At 41.7% G+C, this 19,943-nt stretch overlaps 1 protein-coding gene across 1 annotated transcript; it reads left to right on the top strand.

Annotated features, from left to right (window-relative positions):
- The first annotated feature begins 519 nt into the window (after positions 1 to 519).
- LOC137264841 (succinate dehydrogenase [ubiquinone] cytochrome b small subunit B, mitochondrial-like) lies at positions 520 to 15,094 on the top strand. The gene is made up of 4 exons (XM_067800183.1): positions 520 to 639; positions 5,348 to 5,482; positions 12,552 to 12,714; positions 13,838 to 15,094. The coding sequence occupies exons 1-4, from the start codon at positions 603 to 605 to the stop codon at positions 13,995 to 13,997; spliced, it is 495 nt and encodes a 164-aa protein (XP_067656284.1). The 5' UTR covers positions 520 to 602; the 3' UTR covers positions 13,998 to 15,094.
- The last annotated feature ends 4,849 nt before the right edge of the window (positions 15,095 to 19,943 follow it).

Genomic DNA, 19,943 nt, shown 5'->3' with positions numbered 1-19,943 from the left:
TGTTCTCGGTGATGGTACCCAGGACAGATATGGACTGTTCACAATAAACATAATGTACAATCCTTACTGCGTGTGTTTTTAAGTGTATTTGGGGTTTTTTCGGGCTTTTTTTTTGCGCAGCGTTCTGCAAGGAACGACTACACTGTTTTATAGCTGATATTCATACTACAGCAAGCTGTAGTCTATAATTTTATTTTTATTCTATATAATCTCAGAAAAGCTAGCGTGTATTTATCCTTGCGATTAATATAGAACATAGAGGTGAGGATAATCACATCAAAGAAACAAGGGGCGGTGGGGTAGCCTAGTGGTTAAAGCGTTCGCTCGTCACACCGAAGACCCGGGTTCGATTCCCCACATGGGTACAATGAGTGAGGCCCATTTTCTGGTGACCCACGCCGTGATATCGCTGGAATATTGCTAAAAGCGGCGTAAAACCAAACTCACTCACTCACTCAAAGAAACAATTCCAACACAGATCCGATAATATTTTTCATGTGATTCGACCCTGAAAAGAGATTCAGAATCATGCCATCTAGGCCAGCCTGTCAATTCTGCAACGGGTTGCGCCCCTTTCAACCTTGACACTATAGGTCAGCAACATGGCGACTGCTAACATTCTCAGAGCCTGCAGTCGAGGTAAATGTGTTGTTTTTCGCATGCTTATTAAGTCAGTGTTATGAAATTGCAAGAACAGAACATACTGGCAACACCCTTTGATATTTAACCCTTTTCACAGTCAGTAGAACTGTAGTATTTGTATTACAACGTGTCACTTTCGTAACTTCGTGTTCATAACTCGGAACGATTTTTAGTTCTCATGTTGACGAACAGTTGTCGGCTGTTGTTAGAAACAGTTTCATTATGTTGTATGCGTGATTTTGCAAGACCAAACATGCTAGTTAATGAACTGAATAAAGATTTAGTAAGTCTGTAAAGAGGCAAAACGAAGTATTTCCTTATTCTGACCTTTCCCAGATTAGCAACACGCACAAGGTCATTCTTTCGGCTTCATTAGTATTGAAAACATTGTTGTCGCTTTCGTAGTTATGAAACAAAAACTCTAATTTCATAATCAAATATCAAGTTTTGGCCAACACATTGATGCAGTCATAACTTAAATAAATAGAATCACTGAGTTTTAGGGGATGACAAAGCTCAATGGGACCTGCTCAAGTTTTGTAAAGACGGGCTAGCTTGTAAGTTGTTGGGACTTCTTTTTCAAATGTGATGTCAGCAGGGAGTTCAGCACATTTTGCAAACTTGTAGTTTTATTTTGAAAGTTATGCTCAAAGTGTTTCAGACATAGGTCCCCTTCAGATTTATGGATGCAGCTGATAGAGTAACTGGTTGCTTTCACTTGCTGTTCATGCTTGCAGGTCTTTGGTGCCTCACTGATCCTGAAAGTCATCTCTTAGTGTTTCATGTATTTTATACTCAACTCAATCCGAACCACTTTAGTCCATTTTCTGACCATGAATGCCATCTGTTTTCATCAAATATCCATTCACAATCATTAATTATCAAAGAATCTTTTCAGATTCTTTGCTTTACAGTCAACTTTATGATTAATGGTTAGTTGTTGCTTAGGGGAAAGGTTAGCTATCTCATATCTTTTAACATATGAATACAGCCTAACTTAATGAAAATGCCAAATTATTTATAAATGTTGTTTAGTGAACTCCCACATGCAAAGTAAACAGTATGGTAGTAATGACATGGTAAATGAACACAGAGTAGTCTGAGGTCAGGTTTTCTGTGATGTAAGACAAGAACATAATTTTCATCTTTAATATCATCTAAAGTTTTTATTTTAATAACCTTGAGTGATAAAGGATAAATTCATCTATTTCACAAAAATGAAATGAAGTATTTCCTACAAAATAGCATTGATAACAAAAATTAACAAAACGATTGCCACTCTCCAGATCTGGGATTTTGTATGGGTTTTCGACGGTGAGCCATACTTTTCGCACATCTTGTGAGGGAGTGTTGTGATCACATGGCTTCCTATTTATTTATTGACTGTCACTTGCTGACTGATTTACTGAATTTTTGCTTGCTATTTGTTATATAGGCAATTGATTTTGCACTATCAATCTCACTAGAACTAACTTAGAGAAATAATATTAATGTTTGTTTGCTTTTTCTATAGTAGAACTTAACTTTGGGATTTGATTGTCAGCTTCTCATGGCAGTGACTGAGCATCAGCCCTACCTATGAAACTGCTTGTGCACTCCGATAGCACACATACTCCCCTACCTGTTGTAAAGTGTTGTGTAATTAGTTAATCACTAACTGTGCTCACCTTCAAGCTGCCAACATGACATCATGTGCTGTTTATCAGAATCTGTGTGTCCTGAGTAATGCACAGTATTCCCTGATCATGATATAACTTGGTCGTTACAGCTTGTTCAACTTGACCTGATCAACTTGGTCGTTACAGCTTGTTCAACTTGACCTGATCAACTTGGTCGTTACAGCTTGTTCAACTTGACCTGATCAACTTGGTCGTTACAGCTTGTTCAACTTGACCTGATCAAGAGAATACTAATACTTTGCATGACCGCTTCAGATGGTTTAACTTTAACTTTAATGTTTCCCATGTGAACATGCTTCACACAAAAGCAACATTTGTAACATTCTCTGCTCCCCTATTTAGTGAAGTTAACTTGACCTGCCATTTGTGTCATGCATATGTAGAGCATCTCAGGTCCAGCAGAACAAGCTGTAATATTAATGTTGGTTTATTAGCTGATGGTTGGGTTCACAAGAAGAAACCACATATTTGAAAGCAGTGGGTAACTGAAACTGAATTACCCACTCAACATTCATAATACCCACTCCAAAAGAAATATAGTGGGTACAGTACCCACATCAGCTAAATCTTATCTGGAGCTTTGTCAGTATCCATCAATATCCACATAAATCAACCATATCTCATGAAGATTGATGACAGAGTCTGATGGATATACAACTTCTTTATTCTGTGAAGGTGATGTTCGGGCATAGATTCTGATGTCATTATCAAGCGATTAGATATTAGAATCTATGTTATCAAAGTTAGAACAAATGTTGCCTTCACAGAACAAAAGTAATTGTATCCATAAAAAATTATCATCATTCCTCGTCAACTCAACTTCTAAAATGCAGATGAAAGTAATATCTCACGAATCTGCAACTACATAAAAGAACTTGTTTTTTGTCACCATGGTCAGCTGCTTTTATAACATTTTAATATCTTAAAATAATGTGTTGGACGTTTATTTCTGGGATAGTCCGATTTCAGTTTGTTTCTCAACTAATCACACTTGTTTGTTTCAAGTGTTTCAGTTAAGACAATAGGTTGCAAGATTGAGTAGTCAACAATATCAGGACACAACCTATGTCATGATGACCTTTGTTCATCGTTTATATCTAGTGACTTCTTTGAGTTTGAGTTTCAGAGTGAATCAAATAAGAACAAACTTTACTTGACAGCGATATAGGAATCTGTTGCATCATGGGAATAAAGAAGTTGTTCATTCATAAAGTTTGTCCGTATTTAAATTTATTGAGTTGGATAACAATGATAATGATAATCAATTATCGAACATGTTATCCACTAATCCTTAAAAGCTGCTACACCTTGCATATCGTTACCTTGGTTAGGTAGACATGCATGTCACTGAGTTCAAGCTGCATGTAACAGACCCCCGACAGTGCACAGACCACTTCAGATTAAAAGCCATCTTTCCCAGCACCTTAACCTGAATTATTAAACAAAATCTCTGTACGTACATGAGCAACTAAAGTAGTAAAACTATACTGAATTCCCAAAGAAATTACTCACAACCCATTGAATCAGAAGTACAGGGGTCTATGTGTGGAAGACAGACGTTCACTGACTGATCTGTAGAAGTACAAGTGTAATGACGAAAAGCTGTGTAGTAAGCAAGGCAGGTTAATATACAGCCATGTCAAAATGGATGCTGTGTGGTTTGATCTGAACAAGTAATAAATTTAGCTATCATTGTCAGTCGGAACACAGATGTTGCAGTGAACAGTCATAAACATTAAAAAAGTAAATGCAAAATATGAATTTTCTAACCTGTTTAACACAAGGACAAAAGTATGCAACCATGTGCTTGAATGATGACGTATCCTGTGAATGTACGATAAATGAACTATCTGAAAATATGATTAAACAGTGCCATTTAGAAAGTGGTCAAGTGTAAACATATGTTATGTTCTGGATTTCACTTTCTTAGTAAAGTACTAATTCTGGTACTTCACACCCTCAGAGTCGCCTAATTACCAGCACAAAAAAGTCAACCGCTTAACCTGCACAGCCACCACAACTTCCACATAAATGAAAGTCGGACAACTGGTAGTCTAGACTGCAGGCTTTGTGTATCCTCTGATAGGTGTTAATTAAACCACAAAATAAAACATATTAAAACACAGTTATCACTTATTCATCGTATGTAAAATGCACTGCTGAAAAAACCAACAAAATTATAAGCATATGATCACAAATCAAAAGTGCAATATTTTGTACTTGTGTTTACCTCCCTCAAAATGAAGCAGCTGCGATAACGAACCCAGTCAGAGCCAGTGGATGTGTAGCGAAGTCTTTCACTGGCCACTGGTTCATTTACCGACACGCTTATTTGACTCTTTGTGTTAATTTCAAATTGCATGTCATCAATGATTGAAGTTGTGTATTGCACATTGTCATTAGCAGACAGGCAGGCAGGCAGGCAGGCAGGCAGGCAGACATAAAGGTGTCAATAAACCAGACATTGAGTTTTCTCTGTGGCAAGAGTCTGCTTATCACAATCAACATGTTTTTGTACATGTCGATCCTATTTTCCACATTAGTCTCAAAACATCAATCTCAAAATTCAGTTGCACAGTCAGGGATTCTATTGGTTTTTTTATACAGTTTATGGTATTACAGTATGCTGTTTTGTGATTCAATAGCAAAGGAAAATTTTTTTGTGAATGGCATTTTAATTCAAAGCAATGGTAATCACAGAAAAGACTTTATGTGTTCTTTACTCAATATACCGGTTCTCAGAAATAATATTGCAATATGTGACCAAAATGTTGTGTAAGGTGCTACAATTCATTGTTCAGAGTTGCCTCCCTTAGACAATTTGCTGTTAAAATCCTTCATTCAGCCATATTGTGATTATTGGTTTGTCACACCATACCCATTACTGTTGTGTATTCTTGTTGAACTGTTTGCGAAGAATGTCGGGTACAGTACAGAGCCCAATGGTTCTGTTTTCTGCACATTTTAAACTATAAATCACAACTGTCATAACATTCAGTTGAGAAGGATGTCTTTTCTTTTTCTAGGTTCACAATGCATTTTATTTCGCTTTCAAAATGCATCGTCTCCTGTGACAATGTCAAAGAAGACAATTGCGGTCAGTTCTCAGTCCATGTCGGCTCTTGATTACTTCCGGGCCAGGAGAGGCCCCTTCTCACCAGGTAACAAGTCTTAGAGTCAATGATAGTGCTATGACACAGTGGAGGGGGATATATCGGCTCTCAGTGATATAGAGATAGGTGATCGATACGTTGTATGTGTAGCACCCGTGCATTGCAAAACACCACAGAACAGTATACGATAACTTAATGTATACAGTTTACATAATTAATGAAAGAATAGCCCTATCCAAGATCTAAACTGGGATTACTAAGAGCGTTAGGTGTCATCAATATCCGATATCATTGAGCTGATTGGCATATTTTGGCTTACTGTTACAAGGCTACTACTGGTTACAGGGATAAGAGTGTATTATTTTGCGTTTAGTAGTGTTTCCATGCAGGTTTTTCCACAGGTATGAAGTTAGGGGGATAGGTGGGAGAGATAGACACCATTTCTGTGTCTTAGATTAAGTTAAAATCGGGGGTAAATCTTGGACATTCTTTTTGATGTGAGAATATTTTAAAAGATATTAAAAGGTAAAGGTAATCAACATACATGTTCTTGGATTTTGCAATACTTACAACACGCTAAAGTTTTACCTTTATGGGGTTCTTTTATACAAAATTGTATTATTGATCCTGATTATTCCTCTTTTCAAGATTGTTGTGTTTAGTAGGAATGCACAACAAATTTGAATGTCAGTACTTGTACTAACTATTGTATAGTGATTGAGTTATGACTGAATATATTAAGTGCCTGTACCTAGAGACGTTGATAATATAACCAGGTGAGCTAGTACTTCCTGTTATGTAGGGCTATTTGGACCATGAATTTGACTTCATCAGTTTGACTGTAAATTTATCATCTTATAACAGTGTGGTGTCAGATCTAAATAAATCATATTTTTAACTTACCTTACCATAGGTCTTATGCATATTACCTCAAGCTTCGCTAGAAGAGATCAGACAGTCGTTGATTCGCCATTCCCTAGATGGCTACCTCATGTAATCTACGAATGTAGTCACGGAAGTGACGTGATCTCCCCACTCGCGCAAGCGCGAACAATCCAAAAATCACTTTTACTTCTAGCGTTCGTCTGTTCGGACGTTTTTTTGGTTCGCTTAGTTTACCTACTTTGTGGTTCAATAAAGTTGTTCCTCACGGGTAGGTATGGTTTGTATCCCTTAGGTGTGCGTGTTAAGGTAAGTAATCATTTAACTGCACTTACTTTGCTACCTCGTGTTGTTTTGTTTTTTTCTCTCACTTCGGGGTGGGTTCGCCCGCGTCGTGTGTGAGTGAGGCATGGCGTCCGTGGGGGTATTATATCTTGCTGGTTTTTCTTCCTCCATGTGGTTTCCATGTCGATTAGTATTTTTGCCCATGTTTCACTGCATTTATACGTTTTTTCGTGCCACGTTGCGATGTATGCAGGTAGCCTTTCTGGTTGTTTGCCCTTCGCTGTCACGAGCTTACGGGCGTGCCTACTTTATAGTGGGGGTGCGTTGGTGCTGCATTTCTGGTGTAGGGGTGTTTTTTTCTACCTCCTAGCGTTGGTTTCCACGCATTGTTATGTCTTGTTTTGTTACAGTTAACTGTGTATGTCTCGCCAGTTTTACACTATCAGCTAGGGGCAGAAATCAGCGAAAGTTCCTCACCCTTGGTGCCCGGATTGTGCGTCTCTAGCCTGCTCTTTTGACGGACGCTGCCAGTACTGCGAGTCGTTATTGGTGGCGGATTTCAAGACTTTATTGTGGCTAAGAAGAAGCTTTTTGCACAGCAGTAGAGAAGGATGTCGTCTCAAGCGTGGTCGTTGGGATCTCTGCCGGACGACCCTGACTTACAACCGCCTTCAGCGACTGTGCCGACGCCTGGGATGGGGCGTTCGTCCGTGACGCCTGTATGCTGTATGCCCCGGAACCACCTCGCCTGGATTACATCGTGGATCTGTTTTCATCCAGATGCCTTGTCTCATCCGGAAGTCCAGAGGTTCCTGCGCTCCCTGCTGACGCCCGGTGCTGCTGCGATGCCAGCGTCTATCCCGACACCAGCACCTATGCCGACACCAGCGCCTGTGCTTACGCCAGTGCCTATACCTACGTCAGCGCCTATCCCGACACCAGCGTTTATGTCTACACCATCGCCTGTGCTTCCGCCAGCACCTATGCCTGCGCCAGCGCCTATGCCTACGTCAGCGCCTATCCCGACACCAGCGTTTATGTCTACACCATCGCCTGTACTTACTCCAGCACCTATGCCTGCGCCAGCGCCTATCCTGACGTCAGCGCTTATCCCGTCACCAGCGTTTATGTCTACACCATCGCCTGTGCTTACGCCAGTGCCTATCCGGACGTCAGCGCTTATCCCGACACCAGCGCCTATGCCGACGCCGGACCCTGTGCCAGCGCCAGCGCCTGCGCCTTACCGTACACCCAGGGTGTTGCATACGTTGTCCAGGGAAGAGGTTTTGCACGACAGTTGGATGAAGGGCGATCTCGGCGCAGATCACGCTCCAGGTTCCCTGGGAGTTGGTGATCCTGTACCCTCCACAGTAGTCTTTGTCGGCGCTCTCGGTCAAGCTCACGGTCCCCGCGTCGCCCTTTTGAATGAGGACTCTCGCTTTACTACCAGGTGAAGACGTTGCTTGCAATCCCAGTCCATATCACCTCGGTGCTCCTCCAGATCTCGGCGTTTGCGGTAGCCGGAACCACCTTGAATCCCGTCCAAGGAATCTGCTGCTCATGCATCGACTTCGTCTTCTACACTGTGGCGTGATTCGAATCCCGTGTCCTGGGAGGACCGGGAGGAACAGATTTTTTTGCCCGGACTTCGACGAGGAGGCAGGAGACGACGGCGACGGTGATGGCACTTAACTACCCTTATCAGTTGTCTTCGAGTGGACTGCCCTTCGCCTTCGGTTGATTCCAGCAACCTTGCAGCAATTCATTTATCGCCGGAGCTACTCATCCCGCTGTTGTTAAATGCGGTCTTTGCGAAATTGTCATCTAATCCGAATTTCAAGCGTGTAAGTCCAGGAAGTCAGATTACAAGATACACAGCCTGGTTTTCGCGAACAGCGTGGCTGTCCTGGGTGAATCTCTGTAGCAGTTATTGGGCTCCTCGCAGCACTCTTACAGAGTGCAGGATTCTAAGCGGGTGGCATTGAAGACTGAACTCAAGCAAATGTTTAAGCCGTTTTCTGCGCTGGCGTCAGCTACATCGGCGGCGGCGATGGACTGGTCTGAAGACAACGCCTCGAGGATCAATCACCTTACCAGGTATTCCTATGCCGGTAGGCGGGAGACTGGGTGTCCTTTGGAGGGACTGGTCGCATCCTCGAAGATCCTTACGTTACAGTTTGTCTACATAAGCCTCAAGCGGAGAAAGTTTTCTTTCACTTGCTTTACTCATTTGGTCACGAAGATTCTTCGAGACAACAACTAAGTGCCACGTCTAACTACACCTCGTGATTACAAGAGAGGACGGCATTTATCCTCGGGGAAAAATTGCCAACACATCTACCTGGAAAGCTATTGTCTACTTCAGTTTCAAGCGGCGGAACAGTTTTCGCACGCTTTACTCATTTACACACGTGCTCGCCAAACAGCATGGTTACGGTCAAGCCTACAGGCTAGCAAGGAAACACCGTTTACAAGATTTCATGATGATCAGTTATGTGCTACACCGGTGACGTCACGTCTACATTTTGATTGGTCCCCGAGAGACAACGCCCTGCAAAGGATCCCAGGGTCGTTACATCTACTATCTGATTGGTCATCGAGGGACAACGCCCTGCGCAGAATGTGTTGTTTTATTCTAGTGTTAGCAAGTTGTCTGCAGTGACTTACAGTCATTTTACGATGGGAAGATGTCGTTTACACTCTAGACTAGCAGTCTACAGCAGCATTGGATGCCTCTAGTCGGCATAGAGATCCTCTAACATTAGTCTGAACGCTGCCTGTCAGGAGGCATGCAGCGATGTATGGCAGTTTCTGATCGGACAGACAGCCAGCTTTAAATAGACTTCATTGAAATGTCAACACATTCATAATAAACAGCGTGGTCGTTCTGAAGTCAAATAATGACGCATTCTTCACGGCATACAAGCTTTTCTTGAGAGAGATGGACTTCATTATCAGGCTGTTAAGTCAGCTTGGATGACTTGAGGATCTAACTCCGCGGGATTTAATTCATCACATCGCCGTCCCAGGTTCGGGAGTCAAAGTTCAAGGCGATGTTATACACAAGCTGTACTCTGCCCGTTGTCACTGTGTCAGTGATAATGTCTACTCGATTTGCTCACTTCACCTCAGGATATGATCAGACGTAGACGTCCACTATTACGTCTATGACAGGGATCATGATTTCAAGACAGGTTTACGACATTGGACGTCTCGACACCACACCCGTGGTAGACGCGCTGGTCAATGTTTGCGTAGGAACTTACACATTTGAGCCGTCATTCAACAACCATCTTTAGGTAGACACGTCTCTCCAAGGATTGAGTGCCTATCTAGTCAAGGAGGAGTGCCTATCTAGTCAAGGAGGTTGCAGCAGGATTCTGGAAGAGTGGAGATCTATCTCTTCACATCACCCAGTTGAAGATGAAAGCGGTGATGCATGTCTATCATTGGTTGACAGCACCGAGAGACAAGCTACTGATGATCCTTACGGACAACTCTATGGTAGCCTTCTAGGTAATCAAGGGTCAAGGAGGCCTCGACCTCTACTACACTTCTTGTCGTTTCTACCCTTCGACGTGGTCGAGTCAGATCCTCCAAATAAAAGTATCTCTCATACCAGGAGCCTGCATCTTCATGGCAGACGCCTTATCTCGCCCCCTACGTATATCACCAACAGAGAATATTGTGTGTCGAAACACTTTCAAATAATCAGCTTCTAGAGTGGGACCAATTGCTGTACCATCCTCACAATCGGACACTGCACCTGGATCCGCCGCAATTTCATCTTTGTGCCTGGACCATCTGTGAAGTCTTGAGGGCCAAGGGGTACTCATCTCAAGTGGCGAAGTTAATCGCCCTGGAGCACAGGATTTCCACTCAGTGGACCTGCAGGCGTGGACGATTGATGTGATGTCCCTGTCGTGGGAAGGTCTGGACGCTTACTCATTTCCACCATCAGCCCTTCTCACAGAAGTGGTGACCAAGGTCAAGCAGACTCAGAACCTGCGACTGCCTTTGGTCGCGCCTTGGTGGCCAGCCAGGCCATGCTTCCCCGACCTGCGTCTTCTCACCAGCAGAGAGTCGTACCAGCTTCCAGATTAGTTACGTCTGCTTTGACATCCGCACAGTCGGCAGCTTCATCTGGACCCGCTGAGATTTCATCTTCACGGTTGGGTCATCTGCAGAAGGCATTGAGAGTTAAGGGCTAGTGAGTGGCAAGCGTCCTAGCTTGTGTGCATCGTATGTCCGCTAGGTCCTTATATGACGACAAGTGACGCTCATTGGAGAGTTTTTGTGTTCAAGACCGCAAGATCCTATGACAGCTTCTCCACAGTTTTTAGCGAACTTCCTCCTGTTCCTGCATAACTGCAAGCATCTTAGAGGCAGTACTTTGGGGACTTATCTGTCGGCTTTGAACTCCTTCTTGGCGATTAAAGCGGATAAACAGATTTCCAAGATACCACAGCTTATTGCGCTACTCAAGCCTTTCAAATTGGAGGACCAGAAAGTTAAGCTTCATCCTCCAGCTTGGGACCTCAACATCGTCCTACAACATCTTAGAGGACCTCCGTATGAGCCGTATGAGAGGAAGCCTCCTTCATGTATTTCGTCTAAAAGACGGTCTTCCTTCTAGCGTTGGCTACTGCGGCTAGAGTTAGTGAAATTCATGCCCTGGACGTCACACATGTTCGCTTTGAGCAGTCAAGGCATGGACAAGCCTCCTTGGGTCTCCTATGGGATTTTGTGGCCAAGAATCAGCTTCCTGGACAGCCAGACAGGCTGTTCTCCATTCCTCCTGCATCTTCAGTCTTGGGACAACATGCCTTAGAGGAGGTGCGACTGTGTCTCGTTCGAGCCCTCAGATGTTACATCCGGAAGTTGGCTTCTAAGAGACGTTCCCGTAAAAGAATGTTCATCCCACTTTCGACTACCTGCAAGGGGAGGTGAACAGGAACACAGTCGACTTATGGCTTCGATCTACGATCCTGACGGTTTTTGATGCCAAGCATCTACCTCATCCGGTGGCGAACAACCCACACGAGATCAGAGCGTTGGCATCTACCTTGGCCCTCCATAGTAATTGCACAGTGCCACGAACTATGGAAGGCTGCTTTTGGAAGTGGTCTACTGTCTTCGCTTCCCACTACCTGGGGGACTTGGCAGTTGAGGACATGGAGGGACTACAGTCCGTTGGTGGTTGCCCAGCAACTTACCCGGCCGGCCGCCCTTTAGGTAATAACACTGTTTCTTACCGTTGGTCTTAAGATTAACCTCACCTTCAGGGTGCGTCGGTTTTTTCTTTGGAGTTCCCTAGGGTTACTCTTTGTCCTGCTTCCAGGTTTGTCCTGTGACTGTTGACATGGGTCTCCCAGGTTCTCCTAATGCATGTGCACTGGTTGCTGAGGGATGGTCCTCTGGAGTCCACACCACCATCCATCTGTCGAAGCCATATGCATAAGACCTATGGTAAGGTAAGTTAAAAATTTATTAAAATCTAAATATTTTAGATATTTAAATACTTACCTTACCATAGGGCGGTGACTCCCTCCCAACGCTGGATGCTCCTCCCCACTCTGGACTCTTCGGACCTTCCTGTTGCCAGTAAAAGTGATTTTTGGATTGTTCGCGCTTGCGCGAGTGGGGAGATCACGTCACTTCCGTGACTACATTCGTAGATTACATGAGGTAGCCATCTAGGGAATGGCGAATCAACGACTGTCTGATCTCTTCTAGCGAAGCTTGAGGTAATATGCATAAGACCTATGGTAAGGTAAGTATTTAAATATCTAAAATATTTAGATTTTAATAAATTTCTGGTGTCCCCTGCACTGACAAAAAAATACAAACATCCACACTCACCTGCTGTGTAAAACATGGCTGTATATTAAAGACACAAAAGTCTCCCTCTTGTAGAGGTGGGTTCATCTGTTCTGCTGTTTTGTTCCAGAGGAAAAACGTGGAACCGGTCACATGATGATGGCATCATCTCACTGGAAGATCGAGCGTGTGGTGATGATCTCGATGATTCCCATCATGCCTGCATGCCTCCTGTACCAGGGCGCTGCCATGGACTACGCTATATCCACGGTGGTCTTTCTTCATGGCTACTGGTGAGAGGCTGCTATTTTATACAGAATTCTGAGGCAGGATAGTTCACCTTTCTAACTAGAACTATGGCGACTATGCTTGTCATAAGAGGCGACTAACGGGATCAGGTGATCAGGCTAGCTGACTTGGGTGACACGTCATCGGTTCCCAATTGCATAGATCAATGCTCCTGCTGTTTAAAACTGCCTTGAATTTGGAAGTCTGCGTGTAAAAAGGCCTTCAGTTTAAAACCGCCTTTACTTCTTCAACCACATGACTGTATAACCATGTGTGCCAAATATGTTTGAGTCTACCATTTGGAAATATATTCCATACAGTAGTAGCAGCTACTTACTAAATCATAAGAATTTATGACTTAAACTTTGGATCTGTGGATCAAGTTGTAGATATACAGTATTTGTAGACTGTAGGGCTGCAACAGTTCAACCAAACCATGATTTTTTATAAGGGACCTTCAATTTGATCATTTTCGAATCTGTGTTCCATACTAATAGAAACATCAGATTTCATTGAACTCATATTTGGTCTATTTAGAGTGAAATCCATTGTCAACTTGGTAATGACAACAAACAACAATTCTTATTGGATAATTAGCCTGGCATCAACCAATCACAGTCACTCTTATTTCTGCCCTGGAAACGGCTCAATTTGAGGTCAAAATTACATACCCACGACATGGAAATGATCTAAATAGATATTCAAATGTCAAATTGAATTAGGAGATAAACATGTGTTGGCCAATTTCCAGATGTTAGTGGGTATTTGAAGCACAGAAATACATTTGGAACCGGTGGCGTAAGCTGCAGGTTTCAAATGAAATATTCCTGTGCGTCACATCACATCATTTTATCAGTGGATTGGCTGGTCCAGATTCGATTATTTACAGACAGCCACCATTTAGCTGGATAAATGCTGAGTGTGGCTTAAAACTGGACTCACTCACTCACTCACTCACTCACTCACTCACTCACTCACTCACTCACTCACTCAGACATGTGCATCAGTATGGTTTAATACAGCATTACCTATAATACTGTGATTAGTGATGAACTACTCCTCAAAGCGGCACTAGACATGTATGGGATGTTGAATGCTGCATGTAATTCTGTTCCTTCCTACTTCCAGGGGCATCAGCGGAGTGTTGTCAGACTACGTAGAGAAGTTTGTCCCGTGGATCAAGTACCCATGGTATCTCATCAGCATTCTCACCTTCGCAGGTCTCCTCCACTTTAACTACAATGATGTTGGTGTGTGCGCAGCTATCAAGATGTTGTGGCAGATCTAACTTTACTAGTACTGAAATGGCTCATCATATAATTGCTTCAGGGAGGTGGATGCAAGTGTTGGTGTGATGTTGACACGTCACTGGAAGTGTTTCTGTGGACAGTGGGTTAAAGAGTCTTTGTGATCCAGCAAGCATGTACAGTGTCTGTAATTATTTTCATGTCCCATGTCCCGAGGACTAGTGAGAATATGATTTCTCCCATCCTTGGTGTTTGTAGATTGTTCTGCTTGAACACAACAACAGTGTTCATTGCCTGCTTTTTTAGGTAGAGTTTCTAGCAAAATTGAAAAAAAAAAGATTCACGATTAGTCCTGATCACTCCTAGCCAATTAATCTTGGGAATTTCTCGTCAGCATGGTTACGTAGTGTCAGGTAGCAGTTTAACGTTCTTGTGCATTGTGGACATTTAACTTGTATAGGTAACTACACAGGGATCATGTCAAAGAACAATTGTTCCTTTATTTTTTTCCAGGTTCCTTCACAAGCTGTGCGATATGAAGCTTGTGAAGAAACAAGGAGAAAAACAAGGGAACACTTTCCTTTCATGTGATCACTTATTTTTTTCCCTCAGTATATTTTCTTATACATGTAACCATGGTTATAGATTCTGTTTTATTGCCAAAACAATTTAAAGTACTTTTCTAACATCTTCACATCATCATATATCTATGCAGAAGAGATCAAAAGCATAGCAAAAAATATGATATTAAAATTCATGTATGACTGAAATGTCGAATTACTAGTCCACTATTTTAATGAATATTGAGTTAACCATGCTGCTTGCTTGTACAAAGCTGCTTCACACATTAATCCCTGGTAGTGGTCTGTGATGGCTCATAGGGCCATGCTTAGTCAGCTTCCAAGCACTGTGTGGTTTGAGTCTTGTTTACCCAGTGAGACCAATATGTCAACCAGCTCACATATGCAATGAACATTTACTTACATACCTGTGCTTGTGTTGTTGTTGCTGTTGTTGTTATATTTTTAAAGTTGGAGTGACTAGCAAGGTCAGATGTGTCATTCCGGTGTTTGTGTAGGCTTGTTGGACGAGGATGTACTCCACCTTTTTCACATAATAAACATCTCCAGCATTGTTACACCAGTGTTCTATGGTGTCTTGGTGAAATGACCATTGGTCAAGGGCATAGAGTGTCTTTTCAAAGATGATAAGGTTGGAGTTTTAGCCTGGCCACTTCAGACCAGACACATCCTGGCCAGACAGACAATAGAAGACATTACTTCTTTTTACCCTGGGACTAGGCATTGGGATCAGCCATGCACATCTCAGCACTGACGGTATAATGTGTCTCAGTGAGGTATCCTGTTTCTTTCAGGATTGTTGTCCACTGCATGTGTTCAGGCAAGGACAACCGAGAGCATGCAGGCAACACGGATCGTTTACTTTATGGGAGTTTGACATGCAGTCAATAGGTCAGCGTCATGGGGTCAGGTTCAGAGGGTTAGCGTCATCAGATAATACATGTCATCATATATCCAGAGTGCAGATAGATGTTCAAGCCATTACTGGATTGTTAAATACAGACGAGGGCTGCAACGATTCACCCAGACCTCAATTCAGTTCAACTTTTTTTAACTCGTCAAAACAATTTAGGGAACAGTGATATTTTGGAATACTTCTCTTTGAATACACTTTAAAGTGGGAAAATGATCATTTTGACATAAAATGACTTCTGAAATTGTGAGTCTAAGGTTACTGGAAGCACATTACGACCAGAACAAAGCATTTGAATGATATTGAGCCAAGTAAATCGAAAAATGATAATCTCACATTTTCATGGAAATTTGGGTTGCGATGTACCCAACACAGCTGCCAGAACAATTGAAAACGTGCACTTTCTCACTTGTCCTCCAGATTCACATGCTTCAAGAGCTTTGTGTGCGAAAATTTTTGGCTTTAAGAAGGGGGAAATTTGCGAAAATGCATCACATTTTTCAACATGCCTCAGCATCGACACCTGAGTATTGAAGAACGAGCTAGAGCTACTGGCTGGTTAAGTGAGGGTGTTTCGCAGCGGGAAGCAGCTCGAAGATTAAATGTTAGCCCTTCCATCATCAACAGGCTGAGTAGTATAGACAATGGTGGTACGGGAACACCCCAGTTAAGCCATGAAATAAAAAAATCTATGCTTCCCTCCGTATTAATTTAGAAACCCCATAAAACGACTACTTTCATTTCCCCTGTAAAAACATGATATGAAAAGACGTTTTTACAGGGGAGATGAAAGTAGTCATTTTATGGGTTTTTTAAATAAATATGGTTGAGGGAAGAACAGTTTTTATATCATGGCTTAACAGAGGGGGATCCCTTTCCCCCCATTGTCTATACAACTCAACTACTTTCACCAACCCAGCTGTTCCTGTCACTACATGTGCTAATTCAAGTCCTACCACCACCAGTGTGGCTACGACGGTTGTCAACAACCCAACTCCTACTGCTCCTAATCCCATGCTAGTTGTCATTAGGGTGGTATCAGCACCGTCTATAAACATACTCTGTTGTATGTTTTATGTAGTGATGCCGGAATATCACGCTCTTGTTCTAGCTGATGTTTTATTTCACGTCTGTTTCAGTCGAAATCCGTCTACACTTCCCTGTATATTTCCCTGTGTATATTACAACTGGATACAACCCCATTCTATTTGCCTATAACATACTTTATAAATTATTTTTTAATAATCTATCATTTAATTTTTTATTGATATATTTTAAGCCTATAAGGTTTACATTATTGTACAGGTAAATGGGTGAGATATTAATAGGGGTGTTTTCATTTACAATACGAACTCCATCGAGGCTTATTGATGGTTGATAGCCTTGTCTTATTATGATTCGACAACATTTATTCTCAAGCCTTGTAAACCATAATATTCTAACACCATCTAAAAGTATTCTTGGCTCAGAAATTTCTGTGGAACATACGTCTATAATTAGTGTTGTGTGTTTTATACCATAATTTGAATCCGAAAAAAAATCACGTTGGAAATCATTCAAGTTGACTGGCGCAAGCATGTTGCCAGTGTGACCTGGTATTTGTAACACTTGTATAGAATGATATTTTAAGGGTTTAAAGGACGTGAGAAGGATACCGTTGTTAGTAATTTTGGAAACGAAATCATTTTGGTGAAAAAGATGTAAGGTTTGGTTAGTGTTATTTTAATAAACCGTTCAAGTTCTGTAAAATCTGCTAGTGGCATTCGTTTGTATATGTTATCTTTAAAGTATAAGCGGTACAGGGTGCCTTCCTCACCAGGTAAATCGAATCTCTTTGTGTCTCCTAGATCACTGAGTGTTACATTGACGTGATGGCTTACCATTGTTTATGGAACTGTCACAAAATAGTTTCCAATTGTTTTTCTGATAATGTCTCAGGCATGAACTTCAAACCAATAAAATTTATGTGCTCGGATAGAAAAATCTTGGTTAGAGATATAGTGTCTTCCACTATCACTGTGACATCACCTCCCACCCACATGTAAATTGAGCAAACGCGACCCTGGTGTTTTTTAACCCACCGGAGTTTGATTCCTTTCATGATCTTAATATCGCTCTGCGATGGTTCCCCTAGGTAGACTTGCATGACCAGCGTGGAATTCTCCGGGAGGATTCCAGGGTGGCAACCACACCGTTGAATTCAGTAACCAACTGTAATATCACATTCTTTCCTGGTTTAAACGACAGTGTGTGGACTGCTCTACACGAGAATGGTGTGGTGATTACACTGCATCTTTGTGATGGGACGTAATCCACGAGCAGGATTCCGTTGTTTATGAGTTTGTTTGGATAGCGGTCTTTGGTTTCCATGAAAACGTATGGGGAAATTAGTGTTATGTTGAGAAGCCAGTTGATTTGAGATGGTAACATCATCCACCTGTTGTCTTCAGTGAGTATTAGACAGTACGGTTTGTTTTGATTAACGTTTGTTGTTCTGTCAAATACTTCTAAATCCAAACAATTCTCCATTCACCCACGTCATTGCGAACTGTATCGTATCATGTGTTGCTGATGCTCTTGATGTATCTGTGTTAAAAGTATTATCAGATCCACAGATGACAGGAACTTCAACACGTCTATAAATGTTGTTTATAAGTTTAAAAGCGTACATTTTGCCATCTATTCCTATGTCATCAAACCCTCTGGTATCACCTAGGTCTGATACACTTGTATCAATGCATCTTTTTATTCCTGGCCCTTGGTTACTGGCCATTATTATATGTGTAGTGTTACGCATAGGTATCCTATATTTATAGCATTGTTTTTGTATCTGAAATTGATGTTTTTAATTCAGAAATATTACCATTTGTCAATTTTTTATACTGACGTGATGAAAATGACTCTGTGCAGCCCTCATGGTATTGTTCTGTTTTAACCAGGACAGCCCTCAACAATGTGGAAGGACGTTCATTTTGTATATTATCTGTTATGCTAAGCTGTTCGAGATGAACGCATAGCTCGTTGGGTAATACCTGGAATGTCGACAACAACGAACAATCCGTCCAAATTATTTTTCGACAGTCCAAGGAAAGGGAGATGATGTTCCACACGAGTGACTTCACGCCCAGTGTGCTCCCAATTAACAAACCAATTAAAAACAGTGTGATATCAACAGTGCACTATTCCCCGCTACGTAATGGGGGTATGTAGCGTTCATTCTGACCATATATATTCATAGAATATATTTTGATATAGATCTGTATCATGTAAGTGAAAAAGGTATTAACATTTGAGAATTGTGACGATAAAGTCCTTTTCAGTAATCTGAATGTTCAGCCAAGATGAATCAGCTCTGGTCCGTGTAGTTCAAGTCAGTAAGTCTGTCAGTCAGGAAGATTGGCCTTCAACCAAATACGATGGACAGGTGGCATCTGTACATCTCCAGAATGTTTTCTGAGTTCTGCGTCTCCATTATTAATGTAGTCAGTCAGTGTAACCAGCACCATTTGTCATTTTGACACTGATAACATTTTCCTGATCTATTATATATTCCCAAATAATACATGTTTTCAACAGGATTTCAATAATCCTGCGCAAAAAAAAATCATTTCCTCATGATACGTGCATAACATAAAAAAATAGTGTGTTTGCAACTATATTTCTCTTAAAAATGTTTAAAAAGGTTAACTTAATTCAATTACTCATGATTGACCAAGTCACTAAGCAAACATTCTCTTTAACTCCGTCACGGTTTGTTGACCACACTATGTCGACACTCCGGGTTTTACTCTGTCGATGATTAGCAACATCATAATTTTCATTTGTCGACAGATCGGGCTGACACCGCTCGTGGTATGGAACTAGATCTGGTACTTTCAAACCAGTGCCGCCCTGACCAGGGGTTATTTCACTTGATGACAGCCCTAGTATCTTCGCCAACGGTTGACTGAGTCTCAGTTTTCTTCTCTATCAAGGGAGTTGGTATACTCCACTGTTCCCTTTGACTCATTTATTTTAAGTTCAGAATTTAAGTCTTTGAAAATTTCATCATGGAGAGAACACACGCTGTAGTATCCATCTGTTATTTTTTGTAGAAATCCGTCGACAAACAACTTTTTTTGTTGATGTTTGTGATATCACCTACCTTGTCCATTGTGGATAGTAGGTGATATCTCATAGTGCTATTTCCAGTTGCCTAGACGTGTTATCAATAGCGTGTATAACTTAAACGGCCTCACCGCTCGTTATATCCGGAAGCTTGATATATAATAATAATATGTGTTATCCCGAAGTACATTGTCCCATGGCCATGATAGCAGTGATGGCAGGGGGGCTCTTGTAAATGCCCTAGCATTTTTCGGAAGTAATTTTCTAGTTTCTCAATTAGGAGAGCTGATATAGAAGCGGAACGAAAACGACACAATATAGCTGTAGAAAAACTACAGGCTGAACAGGCTGAGATGCTATGAGACAAAATGAAGAGATTAAGTTTT

The sequence above is a fragment of the Haliotis asinina genome, chromosome 15, assembly GCF_037392515.1.
Source record: "Haliotis asinina isolate JCU_RB_2024 chromosome 15, JCU_Hal_asi_v2, whole genome shotgun sequence".
In the NCBI taxonomy this organism is placed as follows: Eukaryota; Metazoa; Mollusca; class Gastropoda; order Lepetellida; family Haliotidae; genus Haliotis; species Haliotis asinina.
Note: the sequence above shows the minus strand (reverse complement) of the source record. Positions and strands in the feature narration are given on the sequence as shown.